General features: G+C 39.3%; 1 protein-coding gene and 1 long non-coding RNA gene across 8 annotated transcripts in view; one reads left to right on the plus strand and one right to left on the minus strand.

Moving 5' to 3' along the window:
• Window positions 1–92: 92 nt before the first annotated feature.
• Window positions 93–1,861, plus strand: LOC110474837 (uncharacterized). Its single transcript, XR_013341778.2, has 2 exons — window positions 93–420; window positions 517–1,861. It is a non-coding gene; the product is annotated as an uncharacterized LOC110474837 (long non-coding RNA).
• Window positions 1,598–18,895, minus strand: part of MAP4K3 (mitogen-activated protein kinase kinase kinase kinase 3) — a 64,045-nt gene continuing 46,747 nt past the window's right edge. For 5 of the 7 annotated variants that reach the window (XM_085576191.1, XM_085576190.1, XM_021538573.4 and 2 more), the window contains 11 exons: window positions 18,008–18,087; window positions 15,458–15,518; window positions 15,255–15,372; window positions 13,400–13,458; window positions 11,423–11,526; window positions 10,508–10,679; window positions 8,353–8,421; window positions 8,145–8,237; window positions 6,467–6,537; window positions 4,010–4,065; window positions 1,598–3,098 (listed from right to left, as the gene is read on the minus strand). In XM_085576191.1, coding sequence (XP_085432317.1) covers window positions 3,011–3,098; window positions 4,010–4,065; window positions 6,467–6,537; window positions 8,145–8,237; window positions 8,353–8,421; window positions 10,508–10,679; window positions 11,423–11,526; window positions 13,400–13,458; window positions 15,255–15,372; window positions 15,458–15,518; window positions 18,008–18,087 — 971 coding nt within the window. In that variant the 3' untranslated portion in view covers window positions 1,598–3,010. The remainder of the gene's footprint in view (window positions 3,099–4,009; window positions 4,066–6,466; window positions 6,538–8,144; window positions 8,238–8,352; window positions 8,422–10,507; window positions 10,680–11,422; window positions 11,527–13,399; window positions 13,459–15,254; window positions 15,373–15,457; window positions 15,519–18,007; window positions 18,088–18,895) is intronic. The other 2 variants (XM_021538571.4, XM_085576193.1) reach the window with 1 other exon arrangement.

The following is an 18,895-nucleotide window of genomic DNA, read 5'->3' on the forward strand; positions in this document are numbered from 1 at the left end:
TGCGCGGAGCGGCGGCGCCCCGCGCCTGCGCCCCGCCACGCGCGGCCGCGGCCTTCCTGGCGGAAGTGGCCGGCCCGCCGCACGCGCCCCCCGCCGGCGGGAGGGCGAATGGCCGCTGCTGGAATCGCCGGGAGTGCGGGGTACGGGGATGGATCGGGCTGGGACACGGGGATGGATCGATGGATCGGGCTGGGACACGCGGGATGGCTTCAGCTGAGACAAGAAATTGGACAAATATTCCCGAAGACCTTGTGTGGATGGACGAGGAACTCCTGGACAAGCTTAGACACTAAAAGGAGGCCTATGGAGGGTGGAAGCAGGAGCTGGCAGGAATACAGAGAGGTCGTCCGAGCAGCCAGGGATCAGGTTAAAAGCTCTGAGAGAATTAAGCATCAAGGACAAGCAGAAAAGCTTCTGCAGGTATGTGGGTGATAACAAGGAACACTAGGGAAAATGAGGCCCTCTCTGGACAAAGACTGAGGTGCTCAATTACGTTTTTGCCCCTGTCTCCACCAGGATGTGCTCCAGCCACACTGCCCAAGCTGCAGAAGGGAAAGGCATGGCCTGGGAGACAGAAGAATCACCTGCTGGAGAAGATGGGGTTCAAGGCCATCTAAAGCACCTGAAAGTGCACAAGTCCATGCAACCTGATGAGATGTATCCGCACATCCTAAAGGAACTGCTGTCTCCCTCCTCAGACAAATTTCTCCAACTTCTACACCATTCATAGATGACACAGGCCTTCCTGCATTGTAGGTGTGTTTTCTTGGAGGGAAGCAAGAGGTTTGGGCACACTCCCTATTTTTGCCAGCTATTTTTCCATGCAATCTTCGAGGTTGGAGAGCAGCATGGGAAAAGCAGAGCTGTTGAGATTGTACCACTAGACTGGGAACATGCCTACCCTAGCACAATGCTCCCTTCTTCCCACCTGCCGCTGCTCTGTCCTCTTTATTTTTGGCCCTTCCAGCTGCATTCCTGCATGCATGCTCACACCAAAAATGCTCAAGGACAGTAAAAACTAATAGCCCTTAACCTCTGGTGCCTATAATTCAACAATGGCCTGAGGAACCCGGCCCCAGCTGCTAGAGAACCGCCCCAGGAGGAAGCACATTCACGGCACATCAGCTGTAGTGCACTTTGCCAAATCGGAGTGACTTCTGCACGTCCAAGTGAGGAACAGCCCACAGGAGGCAGGATGGAAATCGCCCTTGGGGATTTCACAAGGGTGCTGTGATACACAACTCAGCTTTTCTGAGAATTCAGCTGCTCAGCAGTGAGGTTTGTGCCTCCACCTCTTCCCCCACAGGGTGAACCGAGGCTTAGGACAAGGAACAACCATGATGGGGCTGGCAGAAGCAGTGAGCTTGAGGCCCACAGGCAGAAAATAAACCTGCTGAAAAAAAGAATAAATTGGCTTTGCAATCAACAGAGGTGGAAGAGCAGGAAATGGAGGGAATTTCTTCCACGCAAGGTGGAGTTTGGAAAGACTTAGCTCAAATCTACACGTCCACTGCCCAAAGGCCAAAAGTGTATTGATGCCAACCCAAATTGAGTGGAACTCCAGCAACCTCTGTTCATACATTCAGAGACGCCCAGCTTCTGTGTTTGGCACAACCATTTAATCGCAGAATTGAAAACTCAGTATGTTCCATTTTAGTCTTATGTGGAAAATCAGTGCAGGTGATAATCTAATTGTACAACAACATGTTAAAAAATTTATTTTACATTATATACATTAGGGAACATATTTCAAAGCATTACCCATCACAACAATAACGCAGGCCATAAATCACTTTTAATTTAGTTTGGTTTTAGTGTATATTATCACAATAAAATATAAAGAACATATACAAAAAAAGGAGTCAAATGTGTGCATTTTCCTTAAAACTTGGCATTTACACACTCCATTGGAAAATAGCAATCAAAAATACTTCTGATCAAAACTAAGTTCCCGTGATGCGTAGTAACCATTGTATTGTTTCAATGAGGTAGTAACTAAATTTTGGCCATGTGTTAACATCCTAAAATCAAGAAAAGTGTGAAAATGGTTATAAGGCCAAAAACAAAAAGTCAAAATGGCAACATCTCTGAGCCATTTCCACAATGTGGAATGTTGCTCCTTTTCATCGTGATATGAAACTATTTAGTAAGACAAATAGTAATAACTACTTTTTATCATTGTATACACTAATAATTCAAAAACTATTGCAGAATTACAGTCAGGTACCACTAGTCTGGGACTGACACCCATCCATAAGGTATTGTTTTCAAGCATAGAGAAGTAATCATAAGGAAAGTTTTAATTAAATATAAAAATACAGATGTTTAACTGGTTTGTTTCACAAAGGAATCTACCCAAATAAACAAAAAAAAAAAAAAAGAGGAACTCTGAAGCCCAAGTCATATCCACAAAGTCACAGCTTACCTTTGTGACTAAATACATCACATCTCAATACATTGTGCAAACATGAACACCAGTGTGTTGTATTGAAATTAAAACAAGATTGTAATCTGATTACAGCCTTGGTTACAATTTCTAAAAGTTAATATTTGTATTAGTAAATTACATATAATAAAATACAATAGTGTTGCTAAATGTACTATTTTTGTTGCTAGAATCCCACTTTATAATAAACACATGAGACATCCTTATAATAGTACCCCAATTTAATTTCTGCATCCTCAGTGACTTTTACATCTGTACAGATAAGACACTTGTACTTAACAGGAGGACCTCTATCTACAGAAAGTCAGTGTAGGGCTTCAGCAAGAAGTTTCACTGAAAAATACTGCATATGTACAAAGATTACATAACAGCAAATTAAGCACTTCTGTGGTATCATAATGCTGTGTCCATACCACAAACAATTCTCGTCTTCCTCTCATGCCATAATAAATTATAAGTAACTGAAGTGGGGTTACTGCAGCTTTTGTGCAATTCCAGCCAGTCACGAGTGCTGCTGCAGCAGGAGCGCTCTCCTGACAGCGAGCTGCCTGCCACGTGCTGCTCTCAGTAGCTGTTCTCATGCCCTGCCAGGATATACAGATTGCTGTTGGCTGTCGGGTTGTCCGTGGGCCTGCTCTCCAGCACCACGACCCTAAAATGGAAATTTAAAAAGCCACAACGTCAAGTGATCCTTCATTTAAAAACAACCCTGGGTTTAATTAAATATTCTTTCCTAGGATCCATCTGACTCATTATTTCCTTTTCCCTGGATGCCTTTAGTCCAAAAGCCCCTCAAATCAATGCCAACCAAAAGCAAGCTCATGGTTTACTGCAAGCAGTGTAAGACAGAGGCAAAGTTAAAGCCTATCTCTGCAGTTCTTGTCAGTTCATTACTGGTGAACTGTCATATCAGGATGCACTCCCCTGAAGACAAAACAGCTGCTGCTTCTGTGGCTCTTACACAAGCACAAAGTTCAACACCAGGGCAGAGAAAGCTGATGAAGTCAGTGACACTCCTAAAACAGCACTTGGGTCACACAGAGAGGTTCCAAAAGCAGATGCCAAGGAACAGCTACACCAGGAGCTATCAAGAGTGCCTACAAGACCTGGACTGTCATGTTGGGAGAAGAACTGGTAGATTTCCTTTCTGGGGTAAAAGTGAGATACTTGAATTTTTAAAGTATTTTATTGCATTTATCTCCAGAAGCAGATTTTCATGAGCTACTGCTGCAGAACATCTGAAAATAAAGATTTCACCAAGTTAAAAGAATTCCAATTCAAAAAGGAAAACAATCCTGGAGATTGTGTCTGCAGCCAAGTAAGAGTTTCTTGCATGGTTGTGTACTTCTGGAAGCTCACAAACACTTCTAAAAATTTTTAATTTTTTAAATTTAAGAAAGAGAAAAGTAAAAGTAAAGAACTGAAAGGTAGACATGTACATAAAGGAATGTCTAAGATGCCTAAAAAAGAATTTGCAAGAAACATGCAAAAATAACTTTTATAAGGTAGGAGAACACACATTATTCTTTTATTTTAGTATGTCCTGTTTACTTCCCACCTTACCTGTCAGATCCCAGAAGCCTGAATATCCTTGTATTATCAGAAATTTCTTGTGTGATCTAGACAATAAAAATAAATATTTACATGTTAAGAACACAAATGTTTTCATTTTGTTTTAAACATTAATCAAGAGAAAATAATTAACTGTGACTGATGTTACCGATTACCAATTAAAATCCAATAGAGATTATAATGCAACTGTCACTTTTAGCTAAGATACAAAAGTTTTTTCTAATTCCTCCCACATTACATGAATTCCTCTGGTAGCCACTGCAAGCACAATAGCAGGGCTCAGCTTGGTACTTGAGTTACCAGTCAAATTCTCTTTATAGCCATGGCTGAAAGACACAGGGCACAATTTTTGTCACTCTAGAGTGTATATACAAAAATGGGTCAAGCAAATCACAGATAAAACACATTTTGTTTAAATGCTGAATTATATTAAGTATGCACTACATTCATATTCTGAAAATCTTAGCAGAGAAACAATCTAATCTGTCATACTTATGCCCACTGCAAAAAGAAAACTTCATCTTTTGACATTTCAGACAAGTGCAACACACCTGTGTGTTCTGTTGGCGAATTGTACTTGTGTGATACATGTTTATGATCATATGAATACCAGACCACCCAAAAAATTGCCATGCTCATCAGTGAAGTCAACCAAAGCCCAGTGCACACTCCAAAGGGGTATTTGCTCATTTTGTGATCAGGCAGCACTGTTTACAAAGCTCCTCTTCTACACAGCCAAATTTTACACTTGGGGAAATTAGACATTCTCATCTCCTTCCCAGACCCTAGTAATGTTAGCTGACTTACTGAATTCACTTCTGGTGCAGAGAATTTGCAAGAGAATTTTAATTCGCAGCAATGAAATCCTTCACTTTTCTAAGAAAATTAATTTCTGCTTTCTGTGAGGCTAAGGCTGTACAATCTTTGCCCAATTTTGTACTTCTTGTGTCAGAATTCACAGTTCCCTCTTTAATTTTTAACACTTGATCAAATCATGGTGTAAGGTCACAATTGTGGAAGGAAAAAACTTTGCAAGTAGCTCAAGTCATCCCCACTTAGGCCAACTGTATTAGAATAGGGAAACTGAACTAATGATGTCTTAAAAGAAAAAAATGCTGCAAGTTAGTCAGCTTTTTGTCCCATGCAACAACTTCCTACCTATTATATAGAACAAAATTCCCCCCAAAGTAACAAATATGGTCAAGACCTGAGCCTGGCACTAGAGGCTTTCATATTACAGCAGAAAATATGTTTGTTTCTTTTAACAGCTGCAGCTAGTGGGACAGCTAGGAGAGATAAGGGATTTTAAAAGGCCCAAAAGCTTACCCTAGATGTGTTCTACAGAGAAGAAGTTTTAGGTGGCTTGCTTTTCTGTTAACAACCCAGTTCTGCTTTCAGTTCTTCATTTAGGTTCTGGCTTTGGCTTGACAGCAACAAAGCAAGCCAGTGTCCCTGATGCTTTACATAAACAACAAAATGCATCCATTTGGGCTGCAGCACACTGGAACATGGCCCCTCCCAGCTGGAGCAGAGCCGCTGAGTGCTCTACCAATGGGTAGAGCATTGCACAAATGCCACAATAAACATTTGCACCTTGGAAATAAGAAGCAGTCTGACTCCAGCCTTTGGTTCACACAGAGTAGGCTCACTGTTAGCATAGACTGGGTCAACTGACGCTTTGTGCAAATCAATGTAGTGCTGGAACAATGTGAGATATCTAAGCTTGGTGTGGTGTGGCTGTATGTGTACTTTAAACATAATGAGCTCAATTTCTCAGCCAATGAAATACTGATGGAATAAGTGGCAATGTTTGTAAATAGTCATTAATAATCAAATTAAAAGACTCATTAAATTCCTACAAAGTCCAGCATTTTCACTAACAAGTACACAGGGTTTGCACCAAGGGAAAATAAAAACTATTTGGGAAGGTAGTTATAATGGTTTAACTCTGTCTAAAAATCACATCAAATGGACTGAAAAAAGTGATTACAAGGAGATTTTATGAAAAAAACCAAACCAACCATGTTTAAGTCAATCTGGTATTTTTCTACTGAAGGTGGAAAAAATATTTCTTGTGTAAGCTGGGCAAAGTATTTTTAGCCAAGAGAACATGGCAGAGACTAAAAAACATCAGGCACCTCATTTGACACTGTGATAAAAAGCTGAAAGGTGAAGATTAATAACACCAAGAATTAGACTTGGGTATTTTCTATGGCATCCTGGCCTGGTCTCATTTCTGCTTTGCTTGTCAGATGTGAGGGAGTTCTTGTACAGCTCCACCAATGCTTTATTGCTTCTGAAACAAGCCTAGAATGAGACTCCAGCTGCTAGGTCTAACCCAGGAAGTTACTGAAATGTTTCATTTTTTTTCAGACAACAGCATTGTGTAATTCTCCTCCACGTGGCTTACATTAGAAGCCAGAATTTGAAGCAAAATGTAGTACTCACCTCATTTGATCTAAAACTCCTTCCTTGCATGCCGTGTTTCCAGAATGCTAACACACTGTCTTGTAGACAGACTGGCAAGAAAGAACACTGGAATCAGTTTTGAGGCATAAACTCAACTCTTGCTTTTAAAGGCCAAAAGCACAAGACTAAAGTTTTGAAATCTGTACATGTATGTTCCATTGTATAATATACACCCACTCAGACTGCAGAATGTCTCCCAGGAATCACCAAACCTGCCTCAAAAGTAGCTGCATTTATATATTTATTTGTTTAATGAGCAAGGTTTAAAAACATTTCCATATGACCAGAAAATATTCTAAATGTCTAGTCCTAGATGTGTCATTTTCTTTGAACAGGAAATCCCTTTAATTTACTTGCAGACAGTATATATGGAATTTTAACAGGAAAGTTCCAGGAGTGTCTTTGGAGACACTGCCAGAACAGTAAAGGCCACAGGAAGCTCATTTGTGACAAGCAGGGTGAGGACTACAGTACATGCAGATGTCCCAGAGTGAGGAGCTTCAAGTACATTCAATCCCTCCTTCCCTCCATTCCCAATCATCAAGAGCCATAAAAGTAATGTTTTCAGTGGCAATGTGTCTTGCCCTCTTCTCTGTGGAAGGTTATCTTTGAAGGGCCTGAAATTTTAAAGCTTCTCCTCAGAAACTCCCTGCAACTCCTGACAATTTTAGGACCCACTGTTCCTCCTCTTCTGGTGCTACCCTTCACCTGTGCACACATCCCTCCTACTCCTCTTTCAACAGCAGGTGGTACAATCCAGACATGTAACTGCTGGAGAACTGCCAAAATGATCTATTCTTTCTGTTTCACAAATTTAATTAATTCAAATTTTACACAAGAAAACAGAATTTATGCATTCTGTGATATATCATAGTTTAGTCTTTGAGCTGCTTTATAAAAATGGACTGCACAAACACACATGCAAAATGAGTTAGACACGGGTTAGGCAGAGAGTTTATGTAGGTTAGCTTAAGGTATTCCTTTAGAGGCTAGAAGTCTCCATCATGCTCCCAAGATATTTAGCTTAGTCTAAGAAGACTCCAGGATTATTACTCCATTCCAATTGTTCCTAGGAAGGCACATGCTGAACCTTTTACTGACTCTTCTCACACAAAGTGAAATGAGGTAGTGTTCCAGATCCCAAAGACTAGACAAGTAGCATACCTAATTCTTTACTGTAACACTGAACAAGTTATTCATAAAAGATCTCAAGTTGAAAGAGATTCATAAGGATTGCTTAGAGCATTGTCCAGAAGTCACATGAGCTCTAACAGGCTTGGTCCTGAGACCACTTCTCTGGGGAGCTCAGTCTAGCGATCAATCATCCTCTGAGTGAAATGCATTCTCCTAATATCCAAACTGAATTTTCCCATATGCAACTTCATACGATTTCCATGTCCTTAATGCTTGTCATGACTTCTGGCTGCCAGAGCACACTGTTGACTCATCTTCAGCTTGCTATCAATCCCAACCCCCAGATCTCGTTCTGCAGAGCTGCTCTCCAGCCTCTCATTCCCCAGTTTGTGCACATAACTGGGACTCCCTCATCTCAGATGCAGAATCCACCACTTGCTCTTGTTAAATTTCATCCAGATGGTGACTACCCAACTCTCTGACCTCCAGGGATATTCAAGACTAATAATGAAGCCCAGCTTACCTATTGATTCAATCTGAAAGTCAAACGTGAGCTCCGACGACAGTTTGCGGCTGGATTTTAACCTGCCTTGCAGATTCACTATTTTTATGCAGCCTAGACAAAAAATAAGGATATGTTAACCAAGGATTATCTTCAATATAGAACCTAATTTGAAGACAGACTATGCATGTATATGCATACATATATACTTAGTTGATATTAAACTTACAATCCAAACACACTAAAATGGTATCTCTCTCCAGCTGTGTTACATGGACAACACTCGTCTCCGTAGTGTCTATAAAAAAATGACAGTGTTAGTTCATAACATACATTAGCATGAAATTTGAAATGGAAGTTCTAGAGATTGAGACACTTTGATGCATTAGTGTGTTTTATCTATTTAAAATCATCATCTTACCAGTGACATTACTCTTCTCTTAGAGATGCATGTCCACTTATCCAATATGTTGGCTGTGAAAGGAAAACTGAAGCTACAATACTGAAGTATGTATTTAATTCAGCCTTTTCTGAGCCATGTCACAAAAGCAAACTGACATGTACATCGCTCTCCATTTATTTTCTGTTGATGCACTTGAATATTGCTGTTGCAAAAAGGCAGATATATGTGACTGTCCACACTATGCTGTTTCAATGCACTTTTCTTCTGTCTTTATTTCTAACTCCTGATAGGGACTTACATACTATTACTTAATTCTTGCTACTATTTGCAGAAGCTCCATCCCCCAAATGTTCCAAAACTAGGGGCCTATTTCCTTCTCCAAACCCTCAAAAGAAGGCCTATTTTCTTCTCTTCTGAATTACAGCTGCAGCAGTCTCCATCACAGCAAATAGGAATTTGACCCACAAGTGATTAATGGACATGTCAGCTCAGAAGCGTAGTTTTGGTCCATTTGTTTGTTAACATTAAAGTTACATACACAGCAGCTCTTACTAATTCAACATTACTGCCAGATTCTGTAGGCATCTTTCATATAGCAAAGAGAAACTCAGTAAATATATGAGACATGAGAAATTAGAGCACATTACTTAAGAACACAAAAGCAGCTTCAGGTTAAAATTCTAAAAAATAAAAATCTGTTTGCATCATTGCTCTCCTGCCAGCAGGAGACAGGAATAAGCTGCTGCAACAAAAGGGTTTAAATTTGAGCTACAAAAATAGGAGAAAACGGCAACATAGACATAACACGTGAACACACAAGTAATGCAAGGAAATTGTAACAGTGTGGAAGGCACAATGCAAAAAAAGAACAGAGAAGGGATGAATACTGTTGTATTTATACACCAAAGCAAACAACATTAAGAGAGAAGTGGTAACAGGACATTTCTCTTCAGCATGCTTCCTTTATGGGCTGTGCTACAAATTCAGAGTTACAGGTAGGAAGGAATGAGACTAAAATGCATTATCTGAAGTACTGTGTGTTAATTGGCCATCCACTGCTCACTTTGGGTATTCTAACTATGCTTTAAATTGTGTCAAAATTTGATGCACTTTTCAGCAGAAGCAAGGTCATTGGATATCTTCCTGGAGGAAAGTGTTCTTGCTAGTGAATTCCACAGTGCACACTCATCTGGATTCATGCACACGTGTATGCCAGCACAGAGCTATGTATAAATCCATCACAAACCAACAAAGGATCCATGACAGGCAAAACCAAAGCTATTGCTTCTGAACCTGTCAGCTATGACTAGCAATGGTTCCTTACTGCATCTAGGTTCAGGGGGCAACCTTGTAACTCTAAAAAAGTAATTCTTAGCACACTTCCATGAGAGAATTTCTGCTGATGTTCAGATGGTGGCCATCTCACTCATGGTGCCCACACTGGTGATGGCCAGGCACTTGGTTTCCTGCACCAGTGGTCCTAATCCTTTTGATTCCCATAAACACCAGAGGAATGCTCTGTCTCAGCAGGAGGTGATAACACCATTTCTTACCATAGTGACACACTGCAGGAGAGCCAAAATACATCTTCCAGAGATGTCAAAAGGAACTGCTCAGAATGCAGTTTTACTAAAACCTATTAAATAAACAGAAGTCATGGTGCCAGGGTAGAGCACAACACAACACAGGGGGTAATAAAGTGCTGCCTAATTTGTGGAAATACAAGAAACTGTAACTCCCCATCCTCTGCTATACCAAAAATCTCAAGGAATCCCATCAGTTCAACAAGGAGAAACATTAAAAAAAAAGTGCACATGCAAGCAGGTTCAATCAGATACACCTTTAAGCAGAGAACTTGCAATTCTCACTTAGCCTTAATGATTTAACCATTTGCTTCCTTAGAGAAGCCTACCTTTTAGTGCTTCAACTATAACAGAAGAGCAAAGAACATTTTGGAATGCAATGACAATAGCACACAAACCTGTTTCTGTAAACCACGAAGAGGTAGAATTTGGGTTGACAGTCTCAAACTTCACCACCTGGTTGAAGTCTCTTCCTCTACTGACACCAACACAGACTAAAGGGAATTCCTGCTCGGGGACTACCAGCATTTCAAACAATCTCAGTGGACAAGGTACAGGAAAATCTATGTGCTAGATGAATAAGCAAAAATAGGTATTAGAAGGGAAATAAATGTAGTCTGAGTTGCTGTTGTATATTCAAACTGTATGGTAAATTTTAGGACATACTTTGTAATGTTAGGTTTACTTCTTCAGCTAACAGGAATTGATAAATACAAAAGGCCTGAGTTAAGAAGCTTGGAGCATTTCATGCCAACTCAGTTAAAATAAAACAGCATGTCTTTTATCATGTGTGTCCTTTGCAGCTGCCCATGGACAACAAGAGTGCCCATCACTGCTCTCCCTGGCTACTGAGCCTCTGAGCCTTCTCTTCCAGGCTGATCAAGCTGTAGCAGCTGCCTTTTTAGAAACATGAGCCCACCCTGGCTCTGTCTCTCCAGGTGATGTCATATGGGGAGATAACAAGGATTTCTGGGCACCTCAGTGTCAAAAAACATAGAACAAATGGTCACCTTCTTTCTAGTATGAGAGCAAGACCACTGTTAACCCATGTCTCAGCCTGCCAGCCTCAGTTTTCTATTGTGCAACTGAAAGGCAATGTTCATGGAGTAAAGGGCTTGGTTCTCTAACTGAAGTGCACCCCAAAAACATGAACATTTATTTTGAGTCAGTTAATACATGACATATTTAAGTAGTTATTTTCAATATAATAGAAAACAGGAGAAGTCTAATAAATCAAAAAATGGCTAATACTTATTTTTAACAAGCCACTACAAGATAACTAGAAAAAAACATGAGAGTAATTGTAATTTTACCTTGATTAACATAAACTTTTGCATTGGTTCAACCCATTCTAACAAAACAATGCTAGACTGTAGTGCTCCACAAAGGTACTTGTGGCCTGTGTAGGGATTTCTCACTGCCAAGAAAGGATAGAGAATATTAGTGTACTAAGCACATGCAAATTATAAACTATTTCCAACTATGTAACAGTCCCTTTTCGTTTGGAAAATACCCACCAGCCCCACTCTAATACTTTATATATTTTAAAAATAGCTGATTGCACACACACTTGGAGTGTCTTGGGTTTACTGTGTTGGTTTGCCTAGGCTGTCTCAAAATCACCACAAGCAAGCTGTTAAAGAATAGCTTTTTCTATAACACACAGTTACCCAGCAAGCAGTGAACAGTTCAGCTGCCTTTCAAGCACTCTTCACAGCCAGTCTGAAATCCAGGAGTTCTGTAATTCTAACGAACAATTCTAGACAATCAGGAAATCCAGCTGAAACTGAAGAACAATAGAAGAGGAAGAAGTGCTGCTCTTCCATTGTCAGAACTCAATTAAAAACTGGCAGAGAACAACAGAGTTGAAAAGTCAGGCCCTGTGAAGTTTCACAAGTTCAATTCTACAATACTGACAAAATTTCACTCCTTAAGCACTGCCAATATTTCATGCAAGACAATCAAGTGCTATTTTGCACTTTGTACAAATACATCTAAAGACCAGATTTTACTGTGCAGTGAAGTGACTGTGGGCCATCAGGCAATAAGCAACAAAGTTTCGATTACAAGCTTCTACAATCCAGAACTACCCACAGAAGTGAAATATGCCCACACTACCTTATAGTCACAGACACTCATCAGCAATCCCTTGGCACCTTACCCATCAGTGTTTTATTTCATTAATTCAAGTTCTCACTCAACATCAGACTGATTGCAAAGTGCAGCAAATAACGCTTGGTGTGACCCTGAGTAAGACTAAACTCAGCAGCAGAAACCACAAAACAATCACCAATGCCTGTAAGGTGCAGAAAGAAGACCAGAAGCTCTCGTCTTTTTTGGCCTCCTGTGGCACTCCTGCTGCCCTGAGGCCAAAAGCAGACTTATGTGCCACAGGAATGGAGGCTCAAGTCACAAAAAGTAAGACTCTCAAAGCCACCCTTGCTGTGTTCACAAATTATCCCTCACATCTATCACGCAGAGGGCTCCAGGCTCAGGAAGCTGAGCTATCTCCGAATATGAAGACTCCCCTTAAAATGTCAAGTAGCACAGCACCCCTGTTAAATTCTGTGCCTGGCAGGACAGGAATCACAGAACCACAGAAGAGTGCACACAAGGCTTCTTGTTTGATGAACAGAAACCTAGAAACATAGGGACTTCAAATTAATTTTTCTGTCAGAAGGCCAGAGTTTTTACCTGTTCTGACCCCTGTCACTTCACCCCTGTCATCCCATGAGTGTTCATTCCCTGCAGCATTCATTACCACTCATAGTGGTTTGTGGTTTTTTTTAATCTATCTGCCTCCCTTTTAGAATGTGTCTTAACACAGTGCAGCTTTGAGACTTTGGTAGCTGCCACATTAAACACATTATAGAGGCTTCAGAGACAACACTGTCCTCAAAGAATTAAAAATACTATTTTGCTTTTTATCACCCACTATTGATAACTGAAACTTCTGCTAGGAATGCAGGTAGCTTAATCCTGATGGCAACTTCTCTAAGTTTCTCCATACACGGAGATTAGGTTCTTCTTGAGAATTGGTTTGAATTTTGACATCATTCTGCTTCTCTGCATTTCTTGTAAACTGTCTTTAAATATAAAGAGCTAAATGGGGAAGTTTTCACTGCTTAGACCCAAGGACTAACCTGAATGAGCTCACCATCTGCAAACGCACAGTTTCGTAATAATGAGAAAAATCTCTTCTCCCTTTACCTCCTAAACTTCACTCAATAATCTTATTACTGCCACCATTTGTGCTGCCCCCTCACACGTATCTCCAGATCTTCACTTACCAACACAACACTTTTGACACCATTTAGTGTCAGGAATTTTCGTAGATACGGCAAACTTCCTACAAAAGATTAAACACAAAATTATTGATAGACTAAAACAATTGAGTGAATTTTCTTTTCTGACATTCACTGATAGAAAAACATCTGCCACACCAAAAAACTAAAAAAATACAAGTTTGTATATTTCTTGTGAAATCATGGAAACAATAATGTGAAAATTTGTCAGATAAGTCAAAATGTTATTTGCTGGTAACAGGACTCAGAGTTTCTACATATATCAGAAGACAACAGGCACTATTCAGACTGGTCACAGTACTCTTAACAATAAAAATAACTAATTTGATGCTGTAGAAAAGATAGGAATAAATAGATTGATAGACAGATGCTGCACTCAAAGTGAGTACTTGTCACAGATTTTCATTGGAACAAGTCATGGAGGTTTTGAAAGGAACTGCTCAAGGACACTCCAGGGAAAGAAGCTAGAAAGGAGACAGACATCTGTTTGTCATTATCATAGACATATTTTCTGCTACTGAATGTCTGCCTACCAAGTATCAAAACTTGAGGTTAGAACATTTTGCAAATAAATATATAAATCCTCACAAGTTACTTCAAATTCAATTTTGCTTTGCCTTTTCTCTACCAAAACCTCTGCTTTTATCATTTTGCACGTAGCACTCACCATCATAGTATCCAAAAACTTGTTTAAGAATATACTTTATGGTCTGGTAGGAAAAATTACATTCCCCTACATACTTCAAAAGTATCTTCTGCCTGGCTAAATGTGACTACCCTAATACCCTACAGCCTGAGGTAAAAGAGGAAAACAGATTATTTAAATTAATCTTTCCTGCCTTTGAATGACTGGCTTGGCACTCACATTCAGGTTGTGCTGCATTTTTCCTGGGAAGTGACATTACTGGACAAGAAATTTTCTGAGTCCTCTGCAACTTAGGTGAGGTACCATTCCAGGCAGAATCTAGTCTGGTTTTCCTAGCACAATCCTTATGGTAATTATGATTATTAGTCCACTGCTGATTCAGTCCTCAAGCCAAAGTCACCCACCAAAGTCAAATTTGGAAGAGAGGAGCAGAACAATAGTGCAAGTACACAGAAGATAACAAATCAAAGCACAAGTTCTCTTAGTTATTTAGAATTTTCCCTCTAGGAAGAACACAATTTTCAGACAAGTGTTGCACTTATGTTTACAGGTAACTGAATTACACAATTAAACATAACAATTATGTTTACAGGTAACTGAACAAGAAGCAGCCGTTCCTGAACCCAAGAATTACATGTTAATAGACTTTTCATAAAACCAAAGGTAGCAGAGAACCCATTCTTCTATAATACAATTTCCTAACAGAAATTCTATTCTATTAGAAGAACCAGTGTCTCGCTAGACACTTTATGAATCAAAGGTTTTCCTGCAAACTAGATTAGTGTTACTACCTTCTTCTGCTGGGATTTGAATGGGCTACTACGAAGGCTTGTTTAGCAGTGTCCTGGTTCTGGCCAGGACAGGGTTGATTTTTTTGCAGGCCATAGCTTTTGTTCAGCATCAAGTACAAGCAGGATTTACCACACTAGACTATACCTGAAAAGAGCTACACCTAGAAACAAGAGCTTTCCTAACCAGAAGTTAAGGTGTACCAAAATCCATTTTTCTAACAAGAGTAATTCACATCCTGATCTGTGTAAATGTAGGGCTCAACCCTCTGATTAATGCAAATAAGTCATTTACTGCAATCTGTGTAACAGAGCCCCCCACTATTTGGTGTTCCCAGAGCTTCACAAGCAGCTCCTGAACTCCCAGAGTTAAGATACTCTGATATATCCAATGATGTGTATTTACCTGGGAAGTATTCGGTCAGGGAGTTTATGTGCTGGAATAGCAACAGGTAACTTTTGCATTTGCCTTGCATAATCAAAGAGTCCTGGTAGATTATGGGAATAAAGCTGAGAAGCTTTACCTGGCAATTAGAAAACAAACCACACTTCAAATACGAAACCAAGTGTTTACCGGTGCTACCACTGAAAGACAGCACAGTAACTTACCAGATATTGATAACAAACAATTGTTCATGACATATAACCAGGTACATCTTCGAGGAAATAGCTGATAAATGGAAGGAAAAACAAAGAAGTAACATTCAATTTGATACACACAAGACAATTATCAATTAGTATCTGCTTAGATGACAGGACAAAGCTAATACTGACTTGCTTTTTGCAGGAGAAGTAAGTTTAAGCCAAGTAATGTTTACCTGGATTCCAGAGTTAATTCAGAGTAAATCTTAGGCACACACGCTATATTTAATATATGAATTAACATTTAGACAATTAGCACATTTTATACTCCTGTCTTCAGGTATATTATGTACCACAAGATGTCATTACAAAGATCAATCAACCCTTTTCCAAAAAATTCAAAAACCACTGAATTTTCTCCTTCAAAGAAGAAAAGCTCAACAACAAACTCCAGTAAACCAAGAGTGGTCAACAAACCACAGCCATTCTAAAGCCTGTGACAGTCCAAATCTCTTGAAACAATTAAAATTGGTACTTTGAAGGGATTCTTCACCTTCATGATTACACATTTCACTTGAGTGATGAATGAGTGCAACAAATGTTCAAGGCAGAGCTGTTTTTTTGTCAAATTCTGCAATTCCTAAAAAGATGGGGGTGAAAGCAACAAGACATCCCTTAAAAAAGCCCAAAAAATCCACAACTACTTTTTTTCCCCTCTTCTCACCTAAGTTCTGGAACTTATTGACACAAGATGTCACAGAGGTGGAAAGTACCAACACAAACAAGGGATGAGACATACTCATGCTCAAGACGTCCAAAAGGGGACAAAAAACAGGCAAGGATCCTCCAACATCCCTGATTCAATGACTTGAGTGGAGTCTGAGGAGAATACACAGTGACTAAGTTCATTGACACTTCCCAGTGCCACTTTGGGAAAGAGACTATTGGGCTAGATAGATCACTCAGGAGGACAACTGTTTTGCTCTTAGAAAAACAAAACAAAAAAGTCACAAAAGAAAACAAAACACAACTCTTAAAATAAAAAAAAAGGAATAAAATATTAACCCTGTAGCTATTCTAACTCCTGGAAAGGTGTATTTTGTCTCTTCTGTCCACTGGTGAAGTGAAGTACAAAGAAAAATAATGAAGGACACTACTTCCGCTTTTTTGCCGAGTTGAATCAGAGTGAGAGTAAGCAATGACATAAAACAAAACTCAGAAATGCTATTAAAGCCCTACTGACTTTTATCATAAATAATGATGCAATAAATGCTTAGCAAAGATGGTGCACTTCTATTCCTGACATCTTCTCACAACCTAAACACACTTTAAGAAACACCTATGGTAATAATCTACCACACTGCTTGTATCAAGATTCAATGTGCAAGGTTGACTGACCTTCTGTAGGTACATGAACATATTGTGACTCAGTAGGTTTGGATCTGAGGATTAAGGAACATCAATTCTTCAAATGAGCAGGTTAATCGACCTGTCACTCATTCCTTGATCCACACATGACTGGCTGTGTGAGCAAGCATTTCTTCTTGTCTCTAAGTGCTTATTAAAACATTTCCCTGAAAGCTCACTAGGCAGCAGACTACATGATTTTCATTACAGCTCTTCTCCTTCCTTGCCAGTTAAACCAAACCCCAAACAGTAAAGAAAAAATCCAAACCTTTCCTTGGTCTACCTGGCCTATAAGAATTATTACTGCATTAGTGATATTCCTCAGGGTAGTTGTGACAACTGCAGTACAGCAGCAGAGTGGTACCTGAGCTAAGTTTAAACGAGTAACTCAAGCACCAGTATGATTATGGGTTACACTGAGCTCAGTTCAACTAGGCCTCCCTCTCAACAAAAGAGACATCTCTAAAATGTATGGACCCTGGAGGATGAACAAACACCAGTGCCTCCAGCTTACAGTGTGAAGGCTGTCCTTGCAAATTCCTCCATCTTGATGGCGGGTGCACAGCTCCCTATGGTAGGGAGAAGGCAAGAAAGAAAACAAGTCTCTCAGAGAGTATCAAAAGAGCTGGAGAATACAGAAAGGCCTGCAACTTGCACTTTCCCCTCCCCAGCATCCCTTAAAAAAATTACTTCTTGTAAGACTTCGCAAAGACAGAGCTTTAGGTGGAATTCAGTTAGCTGAATCTCATCAGCAAAGCTGCTTTCAAGACCACAAGAACAGACTCCTGTGAATAAAGGATCACCTTGCTTTCCTGTAGCTGAATCACAATGTTTGTTGCAAAAATTATGTACTATAATGAAGTTGTAAGGAAAATAGAAACTTTCATCCAAATGCATCAGGGAAATTCCATACTATTTACCTAATCATTTAACTGCAGAACAATGCACTATGAAGTTCAAAGCACAGATAGATTAAGATCTCCTATATAAACACGGTTCAGCCTACAAACACAAATATGACTGAAAATTATCCTCAATAGCAAATATTTAAGGTAATTCTCAGTGTAGCCAGTACCTATGTAAATATAGTAAAAACCATTTTTACAAGGATTATACAACATAAATCTCAGGGGTTAAAAATGTGATGTATTTTTTAAATCAGAAATATACCTGCTCCATTGATGTTTCATGAAGTTCATTGAGATTCAGTGTGTAAATACCTTCTTCCGCTCCAAATATCAAGTACTGATCTGCAAGCACAAAAAGAGGTAGAAATCTTGATTCAGGAAGGTATGTACACCTTCACCAAAAAACAACATCTACACACAGAAACAAATCCAGCTAAAATAGTTACAGTGTTTGAAAGCAAGAAAATTAATCCTGATAAGGAAGCTTTAATGAATGGGACTGTTTTAAGTCATTAGGAAAGCTCAGTGGTTTTTTTGAGTAATAATTGATTTTTTTAAAAAAAGGCGATACAACCACAAGCAGGAAATCATGTGAATAATTTCAGCATATTCTACTTAGACATTTCCGTATATTATGGAAATATCCATTGCCTTCTTTGAGAGTACTTCTACAGCAGTACTGACTTGAACATTTTCTCCGGAGCCTATGAACATAATCAAATCCCTGGATTGTACATAGGCATGCAAACAAGGCAGACATCTCCTATGAGATGAAGTCAACTGCTGAGGATTTACCCTTCCCTAATTCCAGTTTCTAAAAAAAAAAAACCCAAATATTTTCTTGCTGACCAGCTCAGTAGTATGTCTATATAGCTTATAATCAAAAGGAGTAATGGCAGGCAAAGTGAGTACAATATTACCAACTATCCTTTTTATCAGGCTAGATATTAAAGCACTAATATTTATGAAAAAAAAAAAAAAAAAAAAAAAAAAGAAGAAACCAGCTGCAGAATTCTGAAGGGCCAGAAAGATCTCAGCTAAGATGTCAAAAAGTCAGATTTTTTACAAAAAAATTAAGATTGTCTTCTTCTGGACTAAAATGTATCTTTAAAAATGGATCTTTAACTTCAATATGTAATTTATTCTTTTC

The sequence above is a fragment of the Lonchura striata genome, chromosome 3 (genome assembly GCF_050655825.1).
Source record: "Lonchura striata isolate lonStrDom1 chromosome 3, ASM5065582v1, whole genome shotgun sequence".
NCBI lineage: Eukaryota > Metazoa > Chordata > Aves > Passeriformes > Estrildidae > Lonchura > Lonchura striata.